At 33.1% G+C, this 24,661-nt stretch overlaps 1 protein-coding gene across 1 annotated transcript; it reads right to left on the reverse strand.

The window, feature by feature from the left end:
• Positions 1 to 20,972: 20,972 nt before the first annotated feature.
• On the reverse strand, positions 20,973 to 23,300 carry LOC109431824 (probable cytosolic Fe-S cluster assembly factor AAEL012261). Its single transcript, XM_029852621.2, has 5 exons — positions 23,082 to 23,300; positions 22,929 to 23,024; positions 22,601 to 22,868; positions 21,926 to 22,318; positions 20,973 to 21,671 (listed from the first exon to the last, which is right to left on the reverse strand). The coding sequence occupies exons 1-5, from the start codon at positions 23,142 to 23,144 to the stop codon at positions 21,055 to 21,057; spliced, it is 1,437 nt and encodes a 478-aa protein (XP_029708481.1). The 5' UTR covers positions 23,145 to 23,300; the 3' UTR covers positions 20,973 to 21,054.
• Between the last annotated feature and the right edge of the window lie 1,361 nt (positions 23,301 to 24,661).

The following is a 24,661-nucleotide window of genomic DNA, read 5'->3' on the forward strand; positions in this document are numbered from 1 at the left end:
CATCCAACAAAAATTCCAAGTCGAGTTATTAACAATTCAGTGAGATTTATGCAACGTACCTACTAGATTTCTCTGTAGAAGCATTCACTTATTCTCTTATATAACACGAATTAGTTCAACTAAGTCAATTATTTTCGAGGTACGTTGAATGTGAATACTTGCAAAACATATTTTATACATCCAACAATAATACCAAGTCGAGTTATTAACAATTCAGTGAGATTTATGCAACGTACCTAACAGATTTCTTTGAAGAAGCATAATTTTCACTTATTCTCTTATATAACACGAATTAGTTCAACTAAGTCAATTATTTTCGAGGTACGTTGAATGTGAATACTTGTAAAACATATTTTATACATCCAGCAATAATACCAAGTCGAGTTATGACCAATTTAGTGAGATTTATGCAACGTACCTAACAGATTTCTCTGAAGAAGCATAATTTTCACTTATTCTCTTATATAACACGAATTAGTTCAACTAAGTCAATTATTTTCGAGGTACGTTGAATGTGAATACTTGCAAAACATATTTTATACATCCAACAATAATACCAAGTCGAGTTATTAACAATTCAGTGAGATTTATGCAACGTACCTAACAAATTTCTTTGAAGCAGCATAATTTTCACTTATTCTCTTATATAACACGAATTAGTTCAACTAAGTCAATTATTTTCGAGGTACGTTGAATGTGAATACTTGTAAAACATATTTTATACATCCAACAAAAATTCCAAGTCGAGTTATTAACAATTCAGTGAGATTTATGCAACGTACCTAATAGATTTCTCTGTAGAAGCATAATTTTCACTTTTTACTTTTATATAACACGAATTAGTTCAACTAAGTCAAATATTTTCGAGGTACGTTGAATGTGAATACTTGTTAAACATATTTTATACATCCAACAATAATACCAAGTCGAGTTATTAACAATTCAGTGAGATTTATGCAACGTACCTACTAGATTTCTCTGTAGAAGCATTCACTTATTCTCTTATATAACACGAATTAGTTCAACTAAGTCAATTATTTTCGAGGTACGTTGAATGTGAATACTTGCAAAACATATTTTATACATCCAACAATAATACCAAGTCGAGTTATTAACAATTCAGTGAGATTTATGCAACGTACCTAACAGATTTCTTTGAAGAAGCATAATTTTCACTTATTCTCTTATATAACACGAATTAGTTCAACTAAGTCAATTATTTTCGAGGTACGTTGAATGTGAATACTTGTAAAACATATTTTATACATCCAACAAAAATTCCAAGTCGAGTTATTAACAATTCAGTGAGATTTATGCAACGTACCTACTAGATTTCTCTGTAGAAGCATTCACTTATTCTCTTATATAACACGAATTAGTTCAACTAAGTCAATTATTTTCGAGGTACGTTGAATGTGAATACTTGCAAAACATATTTTATACATCCAACAATAATACCAAGTCGAGTTATTAACAATTCAGTGAGATTTATGCAACGTACCTAACAGATTTCTTTGAAGAAGCATAATTTTCACTTATTCTCTTATATAACACGAATTAGTTCAACTAAGTCAATTATTTTCGAGGTACGTTGAATGTGAATACTTGTAAAACATATTTTATACATCCAGCAATAATACCAAGTCGAGTTATGACCAATTTAGTGAGATTTATGCAACGTACCTAACAGATTTCTCTGAAGAAGCATAATTTTCACTTATTCTCTTATATAACACGAATTAGTTCAACTAAGTCAATTATTTTCGAGGTACGTTGAATGTGAATACTTGCAAAACATATTTTATACATCCAACAATAATACCAAGTCGAGTTATTAACAATTCAGTGAGATTTATGCAACGTACCTAACAAATTTCTTTGAAGCAGCATAATTTTCACTTATTCTCTTATATAACACGAATTAGTTCAACTAAGTCAATTATTTTCGAGGTACGTTGAATGTGAATACTTGTAAAACATATTTTATACATCCAACAAAAATTCCAAGTCGAGTTATTAACAATTCAGTGAGATTTATGCAACGTACCTAATAGATTTCTCTGTAGAAGCATAATTTTCACTTTTTACTTTTATATAACACGAATTAGTTCAACTAAGTCAAATATTTTCGAGGTACGTTGAATGTGAATACTTGTTAAACATATTTTATACATCCAACAATAATACCAAGTCGAGTTATTAACAATTCAGTGAGATTTATGCAACGTACCTACTAGATTTCTCTGTAGAAGCATTCACTTATTCTCTTATATAACACGAATTAGTTCAACTAAGTCAATTATTTTCGAGGTACGTTGAATGTGAATACTTGCAAAACATATTTTATACATCCAACAATAATACCAAGTCGAGTTATTAACAATTCAGTGAGATTTATGCAACGTACCTACTAGATTTCTCTGTAGAAGCATTCACTTATTCTCTTATATAACACGAATTAGTTCAACTAAGTCAATTATTTTCGAGGTACGTTGAATGTGAATACTTGCAAAACATATTTTATACATCCAACAATAAAACCAAGTCGAGTTATTAACAATTCAGTGAGATTTATGCAACGTACCTAACAAATTTCTTTGAAGCAGCATAATTTTCACTTATTCTCTTATATAACACGAATTAGTTCAACTAAGTCAATTATTTTCGAGGTACGTTGAATGTGAATACTTGCAAAACATATTTTATACATCCAACAATAATACCAAGTCGAGTTATTAACAATTCAGTGAGATTTATGCAACGTACCTAATAGATTTCTCTGAAGAAGCATAATTTTCACTTATTCTCTTATATAACACGAATTAGTTCAACTAAGTCAATTATTTTCGAGGTACGTTGAATGTGAATACTTGCAAAACATATTTTAAACATCCAACAATAATACCAAGTCGAGTTATTAACAATTCAGTGAGATTTATGCAACGTACCTAACAGATTTCTTTGAAGAAGCATAATTTTCACTTATTCTCTTATATAACACGAATTAGTTCAACTAAGTCAATTATTTTCGAGGTACGTTGAATGTGAATACTTGCAAAACATATTTTATACATCCAACAATAATACCAAGTCGAGTTATTAACAATTCAGTGAGATTTATGCAACGTACCTAACAAATTTCTTTGAAGCAGCATAATTTTCACTTATTCTCTTATATAACACGAATTAGTTCAACTAAGTCAATTATTTTCGAGGTACGTTGAATGTGAATACTTGCAAAACAAATTTTATACATCCAACAATAATACCAAGTCGAGTTATTAACAATTCAGTGAGATTTATGCAACGTACCTACTAGATTTATCTGTAGAAGCATTCACTTATTCTCTTATATAACACGAATTAGTTCAACTAAGTCAATTATTTTCGAGGTACGTTGAATGTGAATACTTGCAAAACATATTTTATACATCCAACAATAATACCAAGTCGAGTTATTAACAATTCAGTGAGATTTATGCAACGTACCTACTAGATTTATCTGTAGAAGCATTCACTTATTCTCTTATATAACACGAATTAGTTCAACTAAGTCAAATATTTTCGAGGTACGTTGAATATGAATACTTGCAAAACATATTTTATACATCCAACAATAATACCAAGTCGAGTTATTAACAATTCAGTGAGATTTATGCAACGTACCTACTAGATTTCTCTGTAGAAGCATTCACTTATTCTCTTATATAACACGAATTAGTTCAACTAAGTCAATTATTTTCGAGGTACGTTGAATGTGAATACTTGCAAAACATATTTTATACATCCAACAATAATACCAAGTCGAGTTATTAACAATTCAGTGAGATTTATGCAACGTACCTACTAGATTTCTCTGTAGAAGCATTCACTTATTCTCTTATATAACACGAATTAGTTCAACTAAGTCAATTATTTTCGAGGTACGTTGAATGTGAATACTTGCAAAACATATTTTATACATCCAACAATAAAACCAAGTCGAGTTATTAACAATTCAGTGAGATTTATGCAACGTACCTAACAAATTTCTTTGAAGCAGCATAATTTTCACTTATTCTCTTATATAACACGAATTAGTTCAACTAAGTCAATTATTTTCGAGGTACGTTGAATGTGAATACTTGCAAAACATATTTTATACATCCAACAATAATACCAAGTCGAGTTATTAACAATTCAGTGAGATTTATGCAACGTACCTAATAGATTTCTCTGAAGAAGCATAATTTTCACTTATTCTCTTATATAACACGAATTAGTTCAACTAAGTCAATTATTTTCGAGGTACGTTGAATGTGAATACTTGCAAAACATATTTTAAACATCCAACAATAATACCAAGTCGAGTTATTAACAATTCAGTGAGATTTATGCAACGTACCTAACAGATTTCTTTGAAGAAGCATAATTTTCACTTATTCTCTTATATAACACGAATTAGTTCAACTAAGTCAATTATTTTCGAGGTACGTTGAATGTGAATACTTGCAAAACATATTTTATACATCCAACAATAATACCAAGTCGAGTTATTAACAATTCAGTGAGATTTATGCAACGTACCTAACAAATTTCTTTGAAGCAGCATAATTTTCACTTATTCTCTTATATAACACGAATTAGTTCAACTAAGTCAATTATTTTCGAGGTACGTTGAATGTGAATACTTGCAAAACATATTTTATACATCCAACAATAATACCAAGTCGAGTTATTAACAATTCAGTGAGATTTATGCAACGTACCTACTAGATTTCTCTGTAGAAGCATTCACTTATTCTCTTATATAACACGAATTAGTTCAACTAAGTCAATTATTTTCGAGGTACGTTGAATGTGAATACTTGTTAAACATATTTTATACATCCAACAATAATACCAAGTCGAGTTATTAACAATTCAGTGAGATTTATGCAACGTACCTACTAGATTTATCTGTAGAAGCATTCACTTATTCTCTTATATAACACGAATTAGTTCAACTAAGTCAATTATTTTCGAGGTACGTTGAATGTGAATACTTGTTAAACATATTTTATACATCCAACAATAATACCAAGTCGAGTTATTAACAATTCAGTGAGATTTATGCAACGTACCTACTAGATTTATCTGTAGAAGCATTCACTTATTCTCTTATATAACACGAATTAGTTCAACTAAGTCAATTATTTTCGAGGTACGTTGAATGTGAATACTTGTTAAACATATTTTATACATCCAACAATAATACCAAGTCGAGTTATTAACAATTCAGTGAGATTTATGCAACGTACCTACTAGATTTATCTGTAGAAGCATTCACTTATTCTCTTATATAACACGAATTAGTTCAACTAAGTCAATTATTTTCGAGGTACGTTGAATGTGAATACTTGTTAAACATATTTTATACATCCAACAATAATACCAAGTCGAGTTATTAACAATTCAGTGAGATTTATGCAACGTACCTAATAGATTTCTCTGAAGAAGCATAATTTTCATTTATTCTCTTATATAACACGAATTAGTTCAACTAAGTCAAATATTTTCGAGGTACGTTGAATATGAATACTTGCAAAACATATTTTATACATCCAACAATAATACCAAGTCGAGTTATTAACAATTCAGTGAGATTTATGCAACGTACCTACTAGATTTCTCTGTAGAAGCATTCACTTATTCTCTTATATAACACGAATTAGTTAAACTAAGTCAATTATTTTCGAGGTACGTTGAATGTGAATACTTGCAAAACATATTTTATACATCCAACAATAATACCAAGTCGAGTTATTAACAATTCAGTGAGATTTATGCAACGTACCTACTAGATTTCTCTGTAGAAGCATTCACTTATTCTCTTATATAACACGAATTAGTTCAACTAAGTCAATTATTTTCGAGGTACGTTGAATGTGAATACTTGCAAAACATATTTTTTACATCCAACAATAATACCAAGTCGAGTTATTAACAATTCAGTGAGATTTATGCAACGTACCTAACAAATTTCTTTGAAGAAGCATAATTTTCACTTATTCTCTTATATAACACGAATTAGTTCAACTAAGTCAATTATTTTCGAGGTACGTTGAATGTGAATACTTGCAAAACATATTTTATACATCCAACAATAATACCAAGTCGAGTTATTAACAATTCAGTGAGATTTATGCAACGTACCTAACAAATTTCTTTGAAGCAGCATAATTTTCACTTATTCTCTTATATTACACGAATTAGTTCAACTAAGTCAATTATTTTCGAGGTACGTTGAATGTGAATACTTGCAAAACATATTTTATACATCCAACAAAAATTCCAAGTCGAGTTATTAACAATTCAGTGAGATTTATGCAACGTACCTACTAGATTTCTCTGTAGAAGCATTCACTTATTCTCTTATATAACACGAATTAGTTCAACTAAGTCAATTATTTTCGAGGTACGTTGAATGTGAATACTTGTAAAACATATTTTATACATCCAACAATAATACCAAGTCGAGTTATTAACAATTCAGTGAGATTTATGCAACGTACCTACTAGATTTCTCTGTAGAAGCATTCACTTATTCTCTTATATAACACGAATTAGTTCAACTAAGTCAATTATTTTCGAGGTACGTTGAATGTGAATACTTGTAAAACATATTTTATACATCCAACAAAAATTCCAAGTCGAGTTATTAACAATTCAGTGAGATTTATGCAACGTACCTACTAGATTTCTCTGTAGAAGCATTCACTTATTCTCTTATATAACACGAATTAGTTCAACTAAGTCAATTATTTTCGAGGTACGTTGAATGTGAATACTTGCAAAACATATTTTATACATCCAACAATAATACCAAGTCGAGTTATTAACAATTCAGTGAGATTTATGCAACGTACCTAACAGATTTCTTTGAAGAAGCATAATTTTCACTTATTCTCTTATATAACACGAATTAGTTCAACTAAGTCAATTATTTTCGAGGTACGTTGAATGTGAATACTTGTAAAACATATTTTATACATCCAGCAATAATACCAAGTCGAGTTATGACCAATTTAGTGAGATTTATGCAACGTACCTAACAGATTTCTCTGAAGAAGCATAATTTTCACTTATTCTCTTATATAACACGAATTAGTTCAACTAAGTCAATTATTTTCGAGGTACGTTGAATGTGAATACTTGCAAAACATATTTTATACATCCAACAATAATACCAAGTCGAGTTATTAACAATTCAGTGAGATTTATGCAACGTACCTAACAAATTTCTTTGAAGCAGCATAATTTTCACTTATTCTCTTATATAACACGAATTAGTTCAACTAAGTCAATTATTTTCGAGGTACGTTGAATGTGAATACTTGTAAAACATATTTTATACATCCAACAAAAATTCCAAGTCGAGTTATTAACAATTCAGTGAGATTTATGCAACGTACCTAATAGATTTCTCTGTAGAAGCATAATTTTCACTTTTTACTTTTATATAACACGAATTAGTTCAACTAAGTCAAATATTTTCGAGGTACGTTGAATGTGAATACTTGTTAAACATATTTTATACATCCAACAATAATACCAAGTCGAGTTATTAACAATTCAGTGAGATTTATGCAACGTACCTACTAGATTTATCTGTAGAAGCATTCACTTATTCTCTTATATAACACGAATTAGTTCAACTAAGTCAATTATTTTCGAGGTACGTTGAATGTGAATACTTGTAAAACATATTTTATACATCCAACAATAATACCAAGTCGAGTTATTAACAATTCAGTGAGATTTATGCAACGTACCTACTAGATTTCTCTGTAGAAGCATTCACTTATTCTCTTATATAACACGAATTAGTTCAACTAAGTCAATTATTTTCGAGGTACGTTGAATGTGAATACTTGCAAAACATATTTTATACATCCAACAATAATACCAAGTCGAGTTATTAACAATTCAGTGAGATTTATGCAACGTACCTAACAGATTTCTCTGAAGAAGCATAATTTTCATTTATTCTCTTATATAACACGAATTAGTTCAACTAAGTCAAATATTTTCGAGGTACGTTGAATATGAATACTTGCAAAACATATTTTATACATCCAACAATAATACCAAGTCGAGTTATTAACAATTCAGTGAGATTTATGCAACGTACCTAATAGATTTCTCTGAAGAAGCATAATTTTCACTTTTTACTTTTATATAACACGAATTAGTTCAACTAAGTCAATTATTTTCGAGGTACGTTGAATGTGAATACTTGCAAAACATATTTTATACATCCAACAATAATACCAAGTCGAGTTATTAACAATTCAGTGAGATTTATGCAACGTACCTACTAGATTTCTCTGTAGAAGCATTCACTTATTCTCTTATATAACACGAATTAGTTCAACTAAGTCAATTATTTTCGAGGTACGTTGAATGTGAATACTTGCAAAACATATTTTATACATCCAACAATAATACCAAGTCGAGTTATTAACAATTCAGTGAGATTTATGCAACGTACCTAACAAATTTCTTTGAAGAAGCATAATTTTCACTTATTCTCTTATATAACACGAATTAGTTCAACTAAGTCAATTATTTTCGAGGTACGTTGAATGTGAATACTTGCAAAACATATTTTATACATCCAACAATAATACCAAGTCGAGTTATTAACAATTCAGTGAGATTTATGCAACGTACCTAACAAATTTCTTTGAAGCAGCATAATTTTCACTTATTCTCTTATATTACACGAATTAGTTCAACTAAGTCAATTATTTTCGAGGTACGTTGAATGTGAATACTTGTAAAACATATTTTATACATCCAACAAAAATTCTAAGTCGAGTTATTAACAATTCAGTGAGATTTATGCAACGTACCTAATAGATTTCTCTGAAGAAGCATAATTTTCACTTTTTACTTTTATATAACACGAATTAGTTCAACTAAGTCAAATATTTTCGAGGTACGTTGAATGTGAATACTTGTTAAACATATTTTATACATCCAACAATAATACCAAGTCGAGTTATTAACAATTCAGTGAGATTTATGCAACGTACCTACTAGATTTATCTGTAGAAGCATTCACTTATTCTCTTATATAACACGAATTAGTTCAACTAAGTCAATTATTTTCGAGGTACGTTGAATGTGAATACTTGTTAAACATATTTTATACATCCAACAATAATACCAAGTCGAGTTATTAACAATTCAGTGAGATTTATGCAACGTACCTACTAGATTTATCTGTAGAAGCATTCACTTATTCTCTTATATAACACGAATTAGTTCAACTAAGTCAATTATTTTCGAGGTACGTTGAATGTGAATACTTGTTAAACATATTTTATACATCCAACAATAATACCAAGTCGAGTTATTAACAATTCAGTGAGATTTATGCAACGTACCTACTAGATTTATCTGTAGAAGCATTCACTTATTCTCTTATATAACACGAATTAGTTCAACTAAGTCAATTATTTTCGAGGTACGTTGAATGTGAATACTTGCAAAACATATTTTAAACATCCAACAATAATACCAAGTCGAGTTATTAACAATTCAGTGAGATTTATGCAACGTACCTAATAGATTTCTCTGAAGAAGCATAATTTTCATTTATTCTCTTATATAACACGAATTAGTTCAACTAAGTCAAATATTTTCGAGGTACGTTGAATATGAATACTTGCAAAACATATTTTATACATCCAACAATAATACCAAGTCGAGTTATTAACAATTCAGTGAGATTTATGCAACGTACCTACTAGATTTCTCTGTAGAAGCATTCACTTATTCTCTTATATAACACGAATTAGTTCAACTAAGTCAATTATTTTCGAGGTACGTTGAATGTGAATACTTGCAAAACATATTTTATACATCCAACAATAATACCAAGTCGAGTTATTAACAATTCAGTGAGATTTATGCAACGTACCTACTAGATTTCTCTGTAGAAGCATTCACTTATTCTCTTATATAACACGAATTAGTTCAACTACGTCAATTATTTTCGAGGTACGTTGAATGTGAATACTTGCAAAACATATTTTATACATCCAACAATAATACCAAGTCGAGTTATTAACAATTCAGTGAGATTTATGCAACGTACCTACTAGATTTCTCTGTAGAAGCATTCACTTATTCTCTTATATAACACGAATTAGTTCAACTAAGTCAATTATTTTCGAGGTACGTTGAATGTGAATACTTGCAAAACATATTTTTTACATCCAACAATAATACCAAGTCGAGTTATTAACAATTCAGTGAGATTTATGCAACGTACCTAACAAATTTCTTTGAAGAAGCATAATTTTCACTTATTCTCTTATATAACACGAATTAGTTCAACTAAGTCAATTATTTTCGAGGTACGTTGAATATGAATACTTGCAAAACATATTTTATACATCCAACAATAATACCAAGTCGAGTTATTAACAATTCAGTGAGATTTATGCAACGTACCTACTAGATTTATCTGTAGAAGCATTCACTTATTCTCTTATATAACACGAATTAGTTCAACTAAGTCAATTATTTTCGAGGTACGTTGAATGTGAATACTTGCAAAACATATTTTATACATCCAACAATAATACCAAGTCGAGTTATTAACAATTCAGTGAGATTTATGCAACGTACCTAACAGATTTCTTTGAAGAAGCATAATTTTCACTTATTCTCTTATATAACACGAATTAGTTCAACTAAGTCAATTATTTTCGAGGTACGTTGAATGTGAATACTTGTAAAACATATTTTATACATCCAGCAATAATACCAAGTCGAGTTATGACCAATTTAGTGAGATTTATGCAACGTACCTAACAGATTTCTCTGAAGAAGCATAATTTTCACTTATTCTCTTATATAACACGAATTAGTTCAACTAAGTCAATTATTTTCGAGGTACGTTGAATGTGAATACTTGCAAAACATATTTTATACATCCAACAATAATACCAAGTCGAGTTATTAACAATTCAGTGAGATTTATGCAACGTACCTAACAAATTTCTTTGAAGCAGCATAATTTTCACTTATTCTCTTATATAACACGAATTAGTTCAACTAAGTCAATTATTTTCGAGGTACGTTGAATGTGAATACTTGTAAAACATATTTTATACATCCAGCAATAATACCAAGTCGAGTTATGACCAATTTAGTGAGATTTATGCAACGTACCTAACAGATTTCTCTGAAGAAGCATAATTTTCACTTATTCTCTTATATAACACGAATTAGTTCAACTAAGTCAATTATTTTCGAGGTACGTTGAATGTGAATACTTGCAAAACATATTTTATACATCCAACAATAATACCAAGTCGAGTTATTAACAATTCAGTGAGATTTATGCAACGTACCTACTAGATTTATCTGTAGAAGCATTCACTTATTCTCTTATATAACACGAATTAGTTCAACTAAGTCAATTATTTTCGAGGTACGTTGAATGTGAATACTTGTTAAACATATTTTATACATCCAACAATAATACCAAGTCGAGTTATTAACAATTCAGTGAGATTTATGCAACGTACCTACTAGATTTATCTGTAGAAGCATTCACTTATTCTCTTATATAACACGAATTAGTTCAACTAAGTCAATTATTTTCGAGGTACGTTGAATGTGAATACTTGTTAAACATATTTTATACATCCAACAATAATACCAAGTCGAGTTATTAACAATTCAGTGAGATTTATGCAACGTACCTAATAGATTTCTCTGAAGAAGCATAATTTTCATTTATTCTCTTATATAACACGAATTAGTTCAACTAAGTCAAATATTTTCGAGGTACGTTGAATATGAATACTTGCAAAACATATTTTATACATCCAACAATAATACCAAGTCGAGTTATTAACAATTCAGTGAGATTTATGCAACGTACCTACTAGATTTCTCTGTAGAAGCATTCACTTATTCTCTTATATAACACGAATTAGTTCAACTAAGTCAATTATTTTCGAGGTACGTTGAATGTGAATACTTGTAAAACATATTTTATACATCCAACAAAAATTCCAAGTCGAGTTATTAACAATTCAGTGAGATTTATGCAACGTACCTAACAAATTTCTTTGAAGAAGCATAATTTTCACTTATTCTCTTATATAACACGAATTAGTTCAACTAAGTCAATTATTTTCGAGGTACGTTGAATGTGAATACTTGCAAAACATATTTTATACATCCAACAATAATACCAAGTCGAGTTATTAACAATTCAGTGAGATTTATGCAACGTACCTAACAAATTTCTTTGAAGCAGCATAATTTTCACTTATTCTCTTATATAACACGAATTAGTTCAACTAAGTCAATTATTTTCGAGGTACGTTGAATGTGAATACTTGCAAAACATATTTTATACATCCAACAATAATACCAAGTCGAGTTATTAACAATTCAGTGAGATTTATGCAACGTACCTAATAGATTTCTCTGAAGAAGCATAATTTTCACTTATTCTCTTATATAACACGAATTAGTTCAACTAAGTCAATTATTTTCGAGGTACGTTGAATGTGAATACTTGCAAAACATATTTTATACATCCAACAATAATACCAAGTCGAGTTATTAACAATTCAGTGAGATTTATGCAACGTACCTAACAAATTTCTTTGAAGCAGCATAATTTTCACTTATTCTCTTATATAACACGAATTAGTTCAACTAAGTCAATTATTTTCGAGGTACGTTGAATGTGAATACTTGCAAAACATATTTTATACATCCAACAATAATACCAAGTCGAGTTATTAACAATTCAGTGAGATTTATGCAACGTACCTAATAGATTTCTCTGAAGAAGCATAATTTTCACTTATTCTCTTATATAACACGAATTAGTTCAACTAAGTCAATTATTTTCGAGGTACGTTGAATGTGAATACTTGCAAAACATATTTTAAACATCCAACAATAATACCAAGTCGAGTTATTAACAATTCAGTGAGATTTATGCAACGTACCTAACAGATTTCTTTGAAGAAGCATAATTTTCACTTATTTTCTTATATAACACGAATTAGTTCAACTAAGTCAATTATTTTCGAGGTACGTTGAATGTGAATACTTGCAAAACATATTTTATACATCCAACAATAATACCAAGTCGAGTTATTAACAATTCAGTGAGATTTATGCAACGTACCTAACAAATTTCTTTGAAGAAGCATAATTTTCACTTATTCTCTTATATAACACGAATTAGTTCAACTAAGTCAATTATTTTCGAGGTACATTGAATGTGAATACTTGTAAAACATATTTTATACATTCAACAATAATACCAAGTCGAGTTATTAACAATTCAGTGAGATTTATGCAACGTACCTACTAGATTTCTCTGTAGAAGCATTCACTTATTCTCTTATATAACACGAATTAGTTCAACTAAGTCAATTATTTTCGAGGTACGTTGAATGTGAATACTTGCAAAACATATTTTAAACATCCAACAATAATACCAAGTCGAGTTATTAACAATTCAGTGAGATTTATGCAACGTACCTAACAGATTTCTCTGAAGAAGCATAATTTTCACTTATTCTCTTATATAACACGAATTAGTTCAACTAAGTCAATTATTTTCGAGGTACGTTGAATGTGAATACTTGCAAAACATATGCAACATATGCAAAACATTATGCAACGTACCTAACAGATTTCTTTGAAGAAGCATAATTTTCACTTATGCTCTTATATAACACGAATTAGTTCAACTAAGTCAAATATTTTCGAGGTACGTTGAATGTGAATACTTGTAAAACATATTTTAAACATCCAACAATAATACCAAGTCGAGTTATTAACAATTCAATGAGATTTATGCAACGTACCTAACAGATTTCTTTGAAGAAGCATAATTTTCACTTATGCTCTTATATAACACGAATTAGTTCAACTAAGTCAATTATTTTCGAGGTACATTGAATGTGAATACTTGTAAAACATATTTTATACATCCAACAATAATACCAAGTCGAGTTATGACCAATTCAGTGAGATTTATGCAACGTACCTAACAGATTTCTCTGAAGAAGCATAATTTTCACTTATTCTCTTATATAACACGAATAAGTTCAACTAAGTCAATTATTTTCGAGGTACGTTTAATGTGAATACTTGCAGAACATATTTTATACATCCAACAATAATACCAAGTCAAGTTATTAACAATTCAGTGAGATTTATGCAACGTACCTAACAGATTTCTTTGAAGAAGCATAATTTTCACTTATTCTCTTATATAACACGAATTAGTTCAACTAAGTCAATTATTTTCGAGGTACGTTTAATGTGAATACTTGTAAAACATATTTTATACATCCAACAATAATACCAAGTCGAGTTATTAACAATTCAGTGAGATTTATGCAACGTACCTAATAGATTTCTCTGAAGAAGCATAATTTTCACTTATTCTCTTATATAACACGAATTAGTTCAACTAAGTCAATTATTTTCGAGGTACGTTGAATGTGAATACTTGCAAAACATATTTTATACATCCAACAATAATACCAAGTCGAGTTATTAACAATTCAGTGAGATTTATGCAACGTACCTAATAGATTTCTCTGAAGAAGCATAATTTTCACTTATTCTCTTATATAACACGAATTAGTTCAACTAAGTCAATTATTTTCGAGGTACGTTGAATGTGAATACTTGTAAAACATATTTTATACATCCAACAATAATACCAAGTCGAGTTATTAACAATTCAGTGAGATTTATGCAACGTACCTAATAGATTTCTCTGAAGAAGCATAATTTTCACTTATTCTCTTATATAACACGAATTAGTTCAACTAAGTCAATTATTTTCGAGGTACGTTGAATGTGAATACTTGCAAAACATATTTTTAACATCCAACAATAATACCAAGTCGAGTTATTAACAATTCAGTGAGATTTATGCAACGTACCTAACAGATTTCTTTGAAGAAGCATAATTTTCACTTATGCTCTTATATAACACGAATTAGTTCAACTAAGTCAATTATTTTCGAGGTACGTTGAATGTGAATACTTGTAAAACATATTTTAAACATCCAACAATAATACCAAGTCGAGTTATTAACAATTCAATGAGATTTAAGCAACGTACCTAACAGATTTCTTTGAAGAAGCATAATTTTCACTTATGCTCTTATATAACACGAATTAGTTCAACTAAGTCAATTATTTTCGAGGTACGTTGAATGTGAATACTTGTAAAACATATTTTATATATCCAACAATAATACCAAGTCGAGTTATGACCAATTCAGTGAGATTTATGCAACGTACCTAACAGATTTCTCTGAAGAAGTATAATTTTCACTTATTCTCTTATATAACACGAATTAGTTCAACTAAGTCAATTATTTTCGAGGTACGTTTAATGTGAATACTTGCAACACATATTTTATACTTCTAGCAATGCTGCTGGGATGAAATTAAGTTAAGTTAAGTGAGATTTATATTACTTACGAGAAATTTTCAACGAAATTATCTATTTTCGTATTATTTTCATTTTATATTATGTTCAATCAATATGTTATGTTATTACCAGTCAGTTATCTCTTAGAGCTGTTTTTGTGTTTTTCCTATTGCATACATTTAGGCTTTTATTTGTAATGATACTTGGTTAGCATACTTTCAGGAGTTTATCAAGTATATTGCTTAAACCTATTTAAAATACGTTTTTTGCCATAAATTAGTCAAATTTGAACTTAAGTATAAACTTTTTTAGGTCAAACATACCTAGAATTTTACAAGGAATGCAATGAAGCTGTTTTATTAAACATATAATGTAATTTGAAAAGTTTTATGTAAGAAAGTATGGGAAATTTTGAGGTACGTTAAAAAAGGAGGTCAGATTCGGAAGGTACGCTGTTGGTACATGCAGAAAACCCTAGCGTCGGAAAGATTCATGGAGATTTTCGAAAAAACCACCATCTATCCAGCAGGACACCTGTTTTCTAAGAATTCGTCAGGTACGTTCAAAACCCCGTTAGGTACGCTATGGTACGCACTTGGTACACTCACTTAACGGTCTTTATTTTTGATTTTATGAAAAGTGTCCTGCCAGCTAGATGGACATTTTTTTTTGGAAAGCATTCTACGATTAAAAACCACGAACCTGTTTCACGAACGATTTTGAAACAAAAAGTTTTTTTTACAAGAAACAATATTTGCATCAGAAAATTCAATTTTCATGACCAACTGGGAGAAGTGAACGAGAGATGAGCGGGAAATACTCAGAAGAAGGCAACACCTGGAAAGTCGCGATGGATCAGCAGGAACGGAGTAACAGTAAAACTCATTTTTCGAGTAGAGCGGAAGTACATCTTACCCAACTGAGGAACGATTGCAGCATTGATATTGCGACGAAGGAAGTCCATACCTAACACCCAACGTAAGATATTCTATCTGACTGGACAAGTTTAAGTATGTGAACGTGATAAGCAGAACTGTGATGGAAACTTGAGGAACGAGAGGATGACCAATGAGGCGAAGGCGAAGGACAACATGCTCTCAAGTGTATCGTACAACATGAATGGTAGAAAGGAAATTGTTTCAAAGTAAATTCCGAGTAAATTTGCAGAATTATTATTTCAGGAGTACATTGGTTACGATAAATTGATCAGGAAAATTGCGTTGTGGATAAAATACTACCAACTTTGTTAAGAAGAATTGTCTCCAAAGATATACATATTTCATTTCATTTTATAACCAATATCATTTTATAAATTCATGAATAATAATAACCAACGCTAACCGTTTGTGTCTTCAATTAAAGATATCAAACAGCTAATTAACGAAGGGGATATTGAACCAACCATAGCCTAATTGATTAATTAATCATTCATTCTTCATTAGTTATTTGCTTTCATTAACTGATCATTTGCATCATCATGAGCAAGACTCAAGCTACTAGGATGGTGGCTACCTACATACGGTACATTTAAATTATTGCATCATCATATGTGACATGCGCGAAAGCGAAATAAACAAATCATACGCGGTAGTTGCCTGGATAAAAACTAACCATAGGGTGTATGGTGGAAACCATTCCTGCACCATACAGTGTACCAGCTACAATATAGTGTATTGTAATGAAATGGTTCGCTATACTATACATTTACATTGGATTTTTTTGTAACAATATATTATACTGTTTTTCTTACGTTTGAACCATCGAGTGAACCATTCACTTTTCCGAAAAATTATTTTTCCGTGAATTTTTATTCAGTTTAAGATTTTTTCCGTGCTTTGTTTTGTTGATGTGACTTTTTTGATGCATTTTGATGCAAAGGAAAGGAAAGATAAAAAAGTGATAAGTTGAAACATCAATTTAAAGTCAATAACATGTTTAAATCAGTGGTAAACCAGATGTCCTAAGAAATGCAGGACCAAGCAGGGGTCCAAGTGATATGGCGGGCTAGGTGTGTAGAGTGCGATGAGAGAAATACGAATGTAGGCCAACCCGGAAAGATGCAGGTCAGATTGCCGTAAATCAGTGGATGAGTTCACCACTATTCTTTCTGTATTTGCATTTAGGGGAGTTTTCTCCTCTTCTCTCACGTGAACTTGCCTTCAACCACAATCGAATCAAATGCGATTGACAAACTTTATCTTTGACGTAGAGCCATCTTTAACATATGGACTGGACTGAACACTGAAATGACTTTTAATATAGGTTCGTCTGCGGGTTCGCTTTTTAACCTAACTTATATTTGAATCGAACTTGACAGTTTTCTCATGAGTTGTTATGTATTTCAAACTTTAGTCAAACTGGTGCCTCAATATTGCAATAACGGTTAAGCACGCTGTAATGATACTTATGTACCTCGTCACCCACTTCATGCAACTACATTAGTGGTCTAATAACACTTAGCGCGCTCGGCATAGTTCCATCATGCCGCTCAAAGTGTTGCCACAAATAATGCTAAGTTCGCAAAACCCGGTTATCTGGCTGGTGGGGCATGGGAGCCTAAGCTTCAACTGTTAATGCAATCAGAGACTACTCAGACTTAGACGTGGACGATCCTATATATGAAGGGTTATCCAAAACGCTCTGAAGAATTCCCAAACCGCATTCTAATAAATCTAATAAGCCTAAGATGTCATTAACAGGAAGAAAATTGCAAGATAATATAACAATATATGGTTTATGTCATGTAAAACAATACAACATAACAATAGAGAACCATTCCAAAACCATTTGATTTAATGTATTATCAGTAGTGAAATTACAATTAAAAACAATTTATTTACGGTACATTTTATTGTTTGAAACCATTTATGTACCATACAATGTATGGTATATTTAATCCCACGTATCAGTATTTTAAACAATTCATTAACAATATAATGTATGGTTTTGCAAAAAAATATATATGGAAAAAAATATTTTTTTATATTGTTACGATACTTAACAACCCGTATAATATATTGTAAAAATCTTATTTACAATTCACGGTATGGTGTCCTACATTACATCTTATTGTTTTTGTATTTTTATTTTTACAGTGGTGTCTACTGTAAAAATATGGTTCTAAATAGTACTGTTACAATACAACGTTCGGTTTTTCTACTGTATTTTTTATTCGGGTGGTCAGCGGGTGACCTAGTTTGCTTCAGCAGGTCTCTACCTGTTCTAGTTGGCATACGGTAAGCCAAAAAGAATGCATAACTACCGGAGTATAACATAATAAAACATGTGACTCATATAAGGAAGCATTCTAGCCGCTTCCAATTAGATACTAAGTAAGAGACGCGAGCTTTCTCTCTCGCGCTTTAATTTCGCGTTTCGAAGTACTAGAATGTTGGTACTTTAGTAAAGAGAGCGAGAGCGGAGAATATGACGCTAGGCGCTTAAGTTAAGTTAAGTGGGGGGAGAAAAATAACCAAAAAATTGTAATTATATACAAGGTTTAAAATTTGAATAAAAAGATGAGTGGTAGTTTTAACTATGAAAAAGTGAGTCGGCTTCTATGTCGGATGACAATTCCCGGTGACTGCACGGTCAACGCGTGCACTAGCAAACACCAAAGCGATCGAACAATAGAAATACAATAGAACACCAATGGCGCTGTAGTCACTTTTCTTATTTAATTGTTTTAATAACTTTAATTGCAATAATTTACTATTTTAAAGTGTCCATCTTGTAGAGGACCTTTTGTTATGATAAACAAAATTAACTTGACACTTCTAGTACCGCTGCTGACGCTGTAAGGGCGTGGCAAACTAGATGTTAGTCACACGAACAGTCGCGACATTGGACTTCTGTGGCTGGTTATTCTACTGATCGAACAGAAGGGTACCATTAGTAATCTCATATCCAAATCATCCTATTCGAAAACCAGCGATTACAGCACCGATTGATTTCGTTCCTTTTGGTTTCATGCGTGCTTAGTGAGCACTGCTCACTTCTAAAAAAAATACAAAATATAAGAAACGAAACAACAGCGCTTCAAACCTTTGTTTTTATTTAGTAGGATGAAAATTGGAGCCACATGCTTAATGAGGGAACCATAGGGTAGTTGGGAAACGATTGTGGAAATCGAAGGCATTTCAAATTCATCGCTAAATGCATGCGCCAAGCCTATCTGGAGCGTTACGTCTGTTTCTCTAGTGACTGAGATGCTAAGGAAAGTATTCATTTTTTTTTTATTCTTTATTATTGTGTTTTTTAACTTAATGTTAGTTCAACACACTAAATTAATGAACGAATGAGAGAGAGGTTAAATTAATTCATACAAGTTACAATCGTGGAGAAACTTGAACAGTGTTTTGATGGTATCCGGATCGTCCCGTAGGACTTCTCCAATATTACCAGCGATGTTGTGGAGTTGACGTTGGCCTTCGTAGATGGGACACACGCAAAGGACATGTTCTACTGTGGCTGGGATGTGGCACACTTCACACTCCTTGCGGAACGGTCCACCTCCCATGTTGTGTGATAGAAGTGTGTGCCCGGTTCGCAATCGAGAGATTACTCTCTGGTCTTTGAGCACTGGTAAATCAGTCCATGGTTCAACCGTGTCTTTTATTTTCCGCAGGAAAGCAGTTCTTGATTGGCTCCATAGGTTACCCCAGTACTGACGGCAGCTGGATTTGATCCATCGTTTAAGATCCATGAGCGGGATGCTGTCAGTGTGTCGGAGCCAGCGAGACGATCGGCTTTTTCATTACCCGGAACACCGCAGTGTCCAGGGATCCAAGTGAACACGGTATCAGCTGGAGCGTTCATAAGTATACCCTGGATCCAGGGGTGTGTCGGTGTATCAGATTGAAGCGCCGATATGACGCTCGCAGAATCGGTCAGAACCAGTATCGGGCGGTCAGATGGCGTGGTAGCAGCGATGAAGGCTGCTGCTGCTTCAGCAGAGAAAACTGAGCACTGTGGGGGAAGACTCATGCTGACCGGCGGGATGTCGCCTGATACACCTATCCCGACTCCAAGATGGGAGAGCGATCCATCAGAAAACCGGTGAGCAAAGTTCGGGTAGGAGACACGCAAAAGTTCAGCGACCGACCTTCGTAGAGCAGCAGAGTTACAGCCGGCGGAGAAACTGTTTTTTATCCGATTGTCAATTTTCGGCGGTACGGAATGCCAACTCCTGTCTCCAAGCCAGTGGAGCTTTGCAACCGGAGGGAGATCCATGTTGGCTACTGTGTTTAGAGCTCTGTTCCCCTCGATGAGAAGAAAGACTCTGTCATCGCTCGTGTTCTTGCTGGAGAAGGTCGCACTCTTGATGCAAAGAGCTGCGAGGATAAATATCTGGAACGGTAGCAGACCAGCCTCTACGCAGGAAGACTCTGCCGGAGTTGAGGGTAGCAGTCCGGAGATCAGTCGAACATATGAACTGTATACGGGACTGAGGAGTATTCATTCATCTTAACATACTTAATTTATAAAAAAAGAACATTGATGAGGTAAAACAGATTTTACTTTCAATATTTAGTAAACTTACATTAACCTGATTATATAACAATTTATCAAACAAACAAAAATCACCACTTAATGTTCAGCGCAGTATTCATCTTTTCAATCTGGTGATAGCTCGTGTGGAGAAACTCTTTCCGCTTATTATTGTCACCGGCGTTGTCCAAGAAGGTCGTGTAAACCGTTTCAACTGCTGCGTTTTCCGGATTCGACTGGGGTAACATCTTGTACATCGCCTCTAGTTCCGCTGTCAATTCGCGCGGTGTTTGCCTATTGCTCGGCCGCACTTGGGCTCCTCCGTTTAGGCAACCCGAAGGACACGCCATTATCTCAATGAAGTGATAATTACACTTTCCTCGTTTCAATTTCTGAACCATATTTTGGATATTCCTAAATCCATTTGCGATCGCAAAACGAAGCAAAACCTCTCCGTTTTGTTCCAGGACCGCTTCACGAAGGTCATTATTGCGAAGCATTTTGAACTCTACTTGCTCGACATTGATGTTGAACAGCTTGCGTGCTGCGTATTTGAAGATATACTCACTGTATCCTCCCGATCCTGAACTCTCATGCGCCCAGACAAAGGCAGGCGGTCGAGCTGTAGCCCATGGCCAATCAATGGGTGACGGTTCCACTGTTTGAAGCAGCTGAATTCCCGTTCCGTCCAACATCTGTTCAATTTCGACTGCAAGATATCGACATGGTTATTATTTTGTTTTATTAAACATCAATTAATATTCGCTGAAGTCAGATAAAAATGTATCTATTCTGACAGGTGAATTTGGAATATCCCTCAAAAATGGTAATTTAAGAAATTCGATGTAAAATTTCTCTAGATCTTTTGATTTGAGAACGGCTTTTTTCTTGTATCAAAATGATAAATTGAAGAAACAATAGCGCCATTGACTTCAACGAAATCATTTCCTCAAGAACACTTACTAGATGTTATCACACAGTCTACATCGCGACAGTTGTCCACTTCGGAGAAAAAGTCTTCTCGCGATGCTTCTAGCTTTTTATCGTAGCACGGCATTACCGTCACATGGTAGATTCGATCCCCACGGATGCCCAACATTTTGGCTAGATACTTCTTCACCAAAACCCCCATAATTTGCTGGGGCGATCTTGTTGTGGCAATGTACGGCAAGATAAAGTTTCCATGTGTTTTCTCAGCATAACACACCCATCCAGGGCAGGAAGATGCCATCATAGGCAATGATTGCCTGTTTATATTCAGCCGCTCGACGAACTCATTTCGACTCTCGATCAGTGACAAATCATCCGCAATTTTCGTATCAACAACCATGTCCGCACCGAGTTTCTTGAAGTAACCTGCAGTAAAAAAATCTATTGAATTTATGAAGAATATAATAAATATGCAATAATTGTGCAGTAAATAGTGGTACACATATTACTACATTTCTTTTGAAAAATTATTTTTGAAAAGAAATCTAGTAATATATTTATTTGTTTTATCAAACATTCCTTCGGGATTTTTCAATTTTGATTTAATTTGAGACCAGGGGGCTACGATTTCGGCTTGAGAAAACTAGTGTCGCCCCCCAGACGGTTAGTCATTTGGTTGATTTCTCAACGAAATTACCCTTATCTTACCCGCGACACGCTCGAACGTTTCCTCCGGACCTAAATTGTATCGTTTGGCCAACGACAGAATCGGTTGTTGCGCGACAGTGAACACAATGTACCGAACCGAGTCCAGCTGATTGTTCAACTTGGCTAGATTATTCTCATTCATCACCTTCAGTAGCTCCTCCTGGCTTTGTTGCGTTATCAGAACACCCTCTGCCGACGTGATGCAACCGGAACATGCCAAACAGTCGGCCAGCGTGATTTCCACTTTCTCCAACTTTTGAAGGCCACTCTGGAAGGAAACGGGCTTGTTAGGACCAAGTGGGTCAAAAGCACCCCACGTAATACTCACGGAAGTAGCTTGCATATAGGACCCATCATCCTGGATGGTTATTTTTGATCCAGTTTTTGATTTATTGGTTTCGATTTTCACGGGTTTTATGCATTCCTGCGTACAAGATAACGTAGTATTACATTGTAATGAATCATATTTTAGATAGCTCACCTGAGACGGCGTAATAAAATCATCTAAATCCGTCAATTGTAGGGCTCCGCTGAACCGAGACATTATTACGATTTTATCAATTAATAAATGATAATTACTGCCCAGAAGTGGTTATCAAACAGTGATAATTGCTACGTGGTAAATAAAAATTACAGATAAAACTGAAATTTGCGGCCGCAATCGACAGAAAATCCTTTGTTTTGCTGCTGTTTTTTGTTTTGTTTTGCTCGTTAAATTTGAAAACGTCAAAAATTAAACTCACCACCTTGCCCCAGCGGAGCTTTTGTTCGCCGAATAAATCAGGGCGGGCGAAAACAAGAGCGAAGCCATCGATGGTGAATTTGTTTTGACGTAGGACAGCGATACCACAGAGAACAGACATCCAAGTCCAGTTCCAAAACTGTGTAAGGAATTTAACGACCATTTGAAATCGGCAACACAAGTGGCAATAGCGTGGCGCTGCAATCGGTTAATTTCCCATGCGAATTTAATTCACCACTTGAAATGTTTCAATTCACCACTGACTGTGGCAATATGGTGTTTGGCGGCGTTACTGTTTTCATCGTGTATTGGTTTGCAACATTACTCAAGTGAAGATTCAAATCCTTACACAAATTTTCGAATGAAATTTGTTCTAGCCTGGATGTCTGTTCTCTGCGGCGATACGCACCTGCACAGAATATTCTAACGCAGCGAATAAGTTTTATTTAAAAAGGGAACGTCCATAAATTACGTCACGCAAAAATCGGCCATTTTCAACCCCCCCCCCTCCCCCCTATGTCACACTTTTTGTATGGCATCTCTGAAATTTTTGTATGGGTCGTCACACTTTACTGAACCCCCCCTCCCCCCTCAAAGCGTGACGTAATTTATGGACGTTCCCAAACTCAAATTTGGCTTAACAGCTTTAAATTTCAACTTAGCGTTGGGTTGTTTTCTCCCTCGCCCCAGTGCACTGAAATGTTGTTGAAAACAAAGAGATAAGCACCGACGCATTCGCTGCTCTACCCTGGAAAAAGCCAAATTTGGGTTTTCTTGAGTTGACCCAAATTTGCATCAATTGAGGCCACCGTTGGGTGAAAATAACAAATAACGAAATAACTTACTAGTGGGTAAAATTTGTTCCCGCTATTAAACGAGAACTACAGTAGCTTGTCTCATTGAGATGTCTCATTGAGACTCGCAATGCTATTGTCCGTGCAGTTGAATCCCGGAATTTTCGACTAGCGAAGTTGGATTTCGCTAGTCGAAAACTCCGATTTTCAACTAAATTGAGAATACTGAGATGTGCACCAACATCGCGAGTCTCAAGCTCAGGGAATTTGCATATGCTCACAGCCTAGCTCACAGCCAACTTTTCTCAAGCTCGCAATAAGATTTGTGCGTACAGATACTGTGGAACTACTTAAGCAGTTAGTAAATACACAGGGTCAAATATTTGTCCAGAAAGAAACCAATGCTCAAATATCTTGTTTGACTCGATCGAATTTTCATCAGTGTCAAACTGATGTTGTTTCTTGAGTTCTTTTCTTGTCAAATATTTGACCCTGTGTATTGTGGATTTACCGGCTTCTTGTATT

The sequence above is a fragment of the Aedes albopictus genome, chromosome 2 (genome assembly GCF_035046485.1).
Source record: "Aedes albopictus strain Foshan chromosome 2, AalbF5, whole genome shotgun sequence".
NCBI classification, from domain to species: Eukaryota; Metazoa; Arthropoda; class Insecta; order Diptera; family Culicidae; genus Aedes; species Aedes albopictus.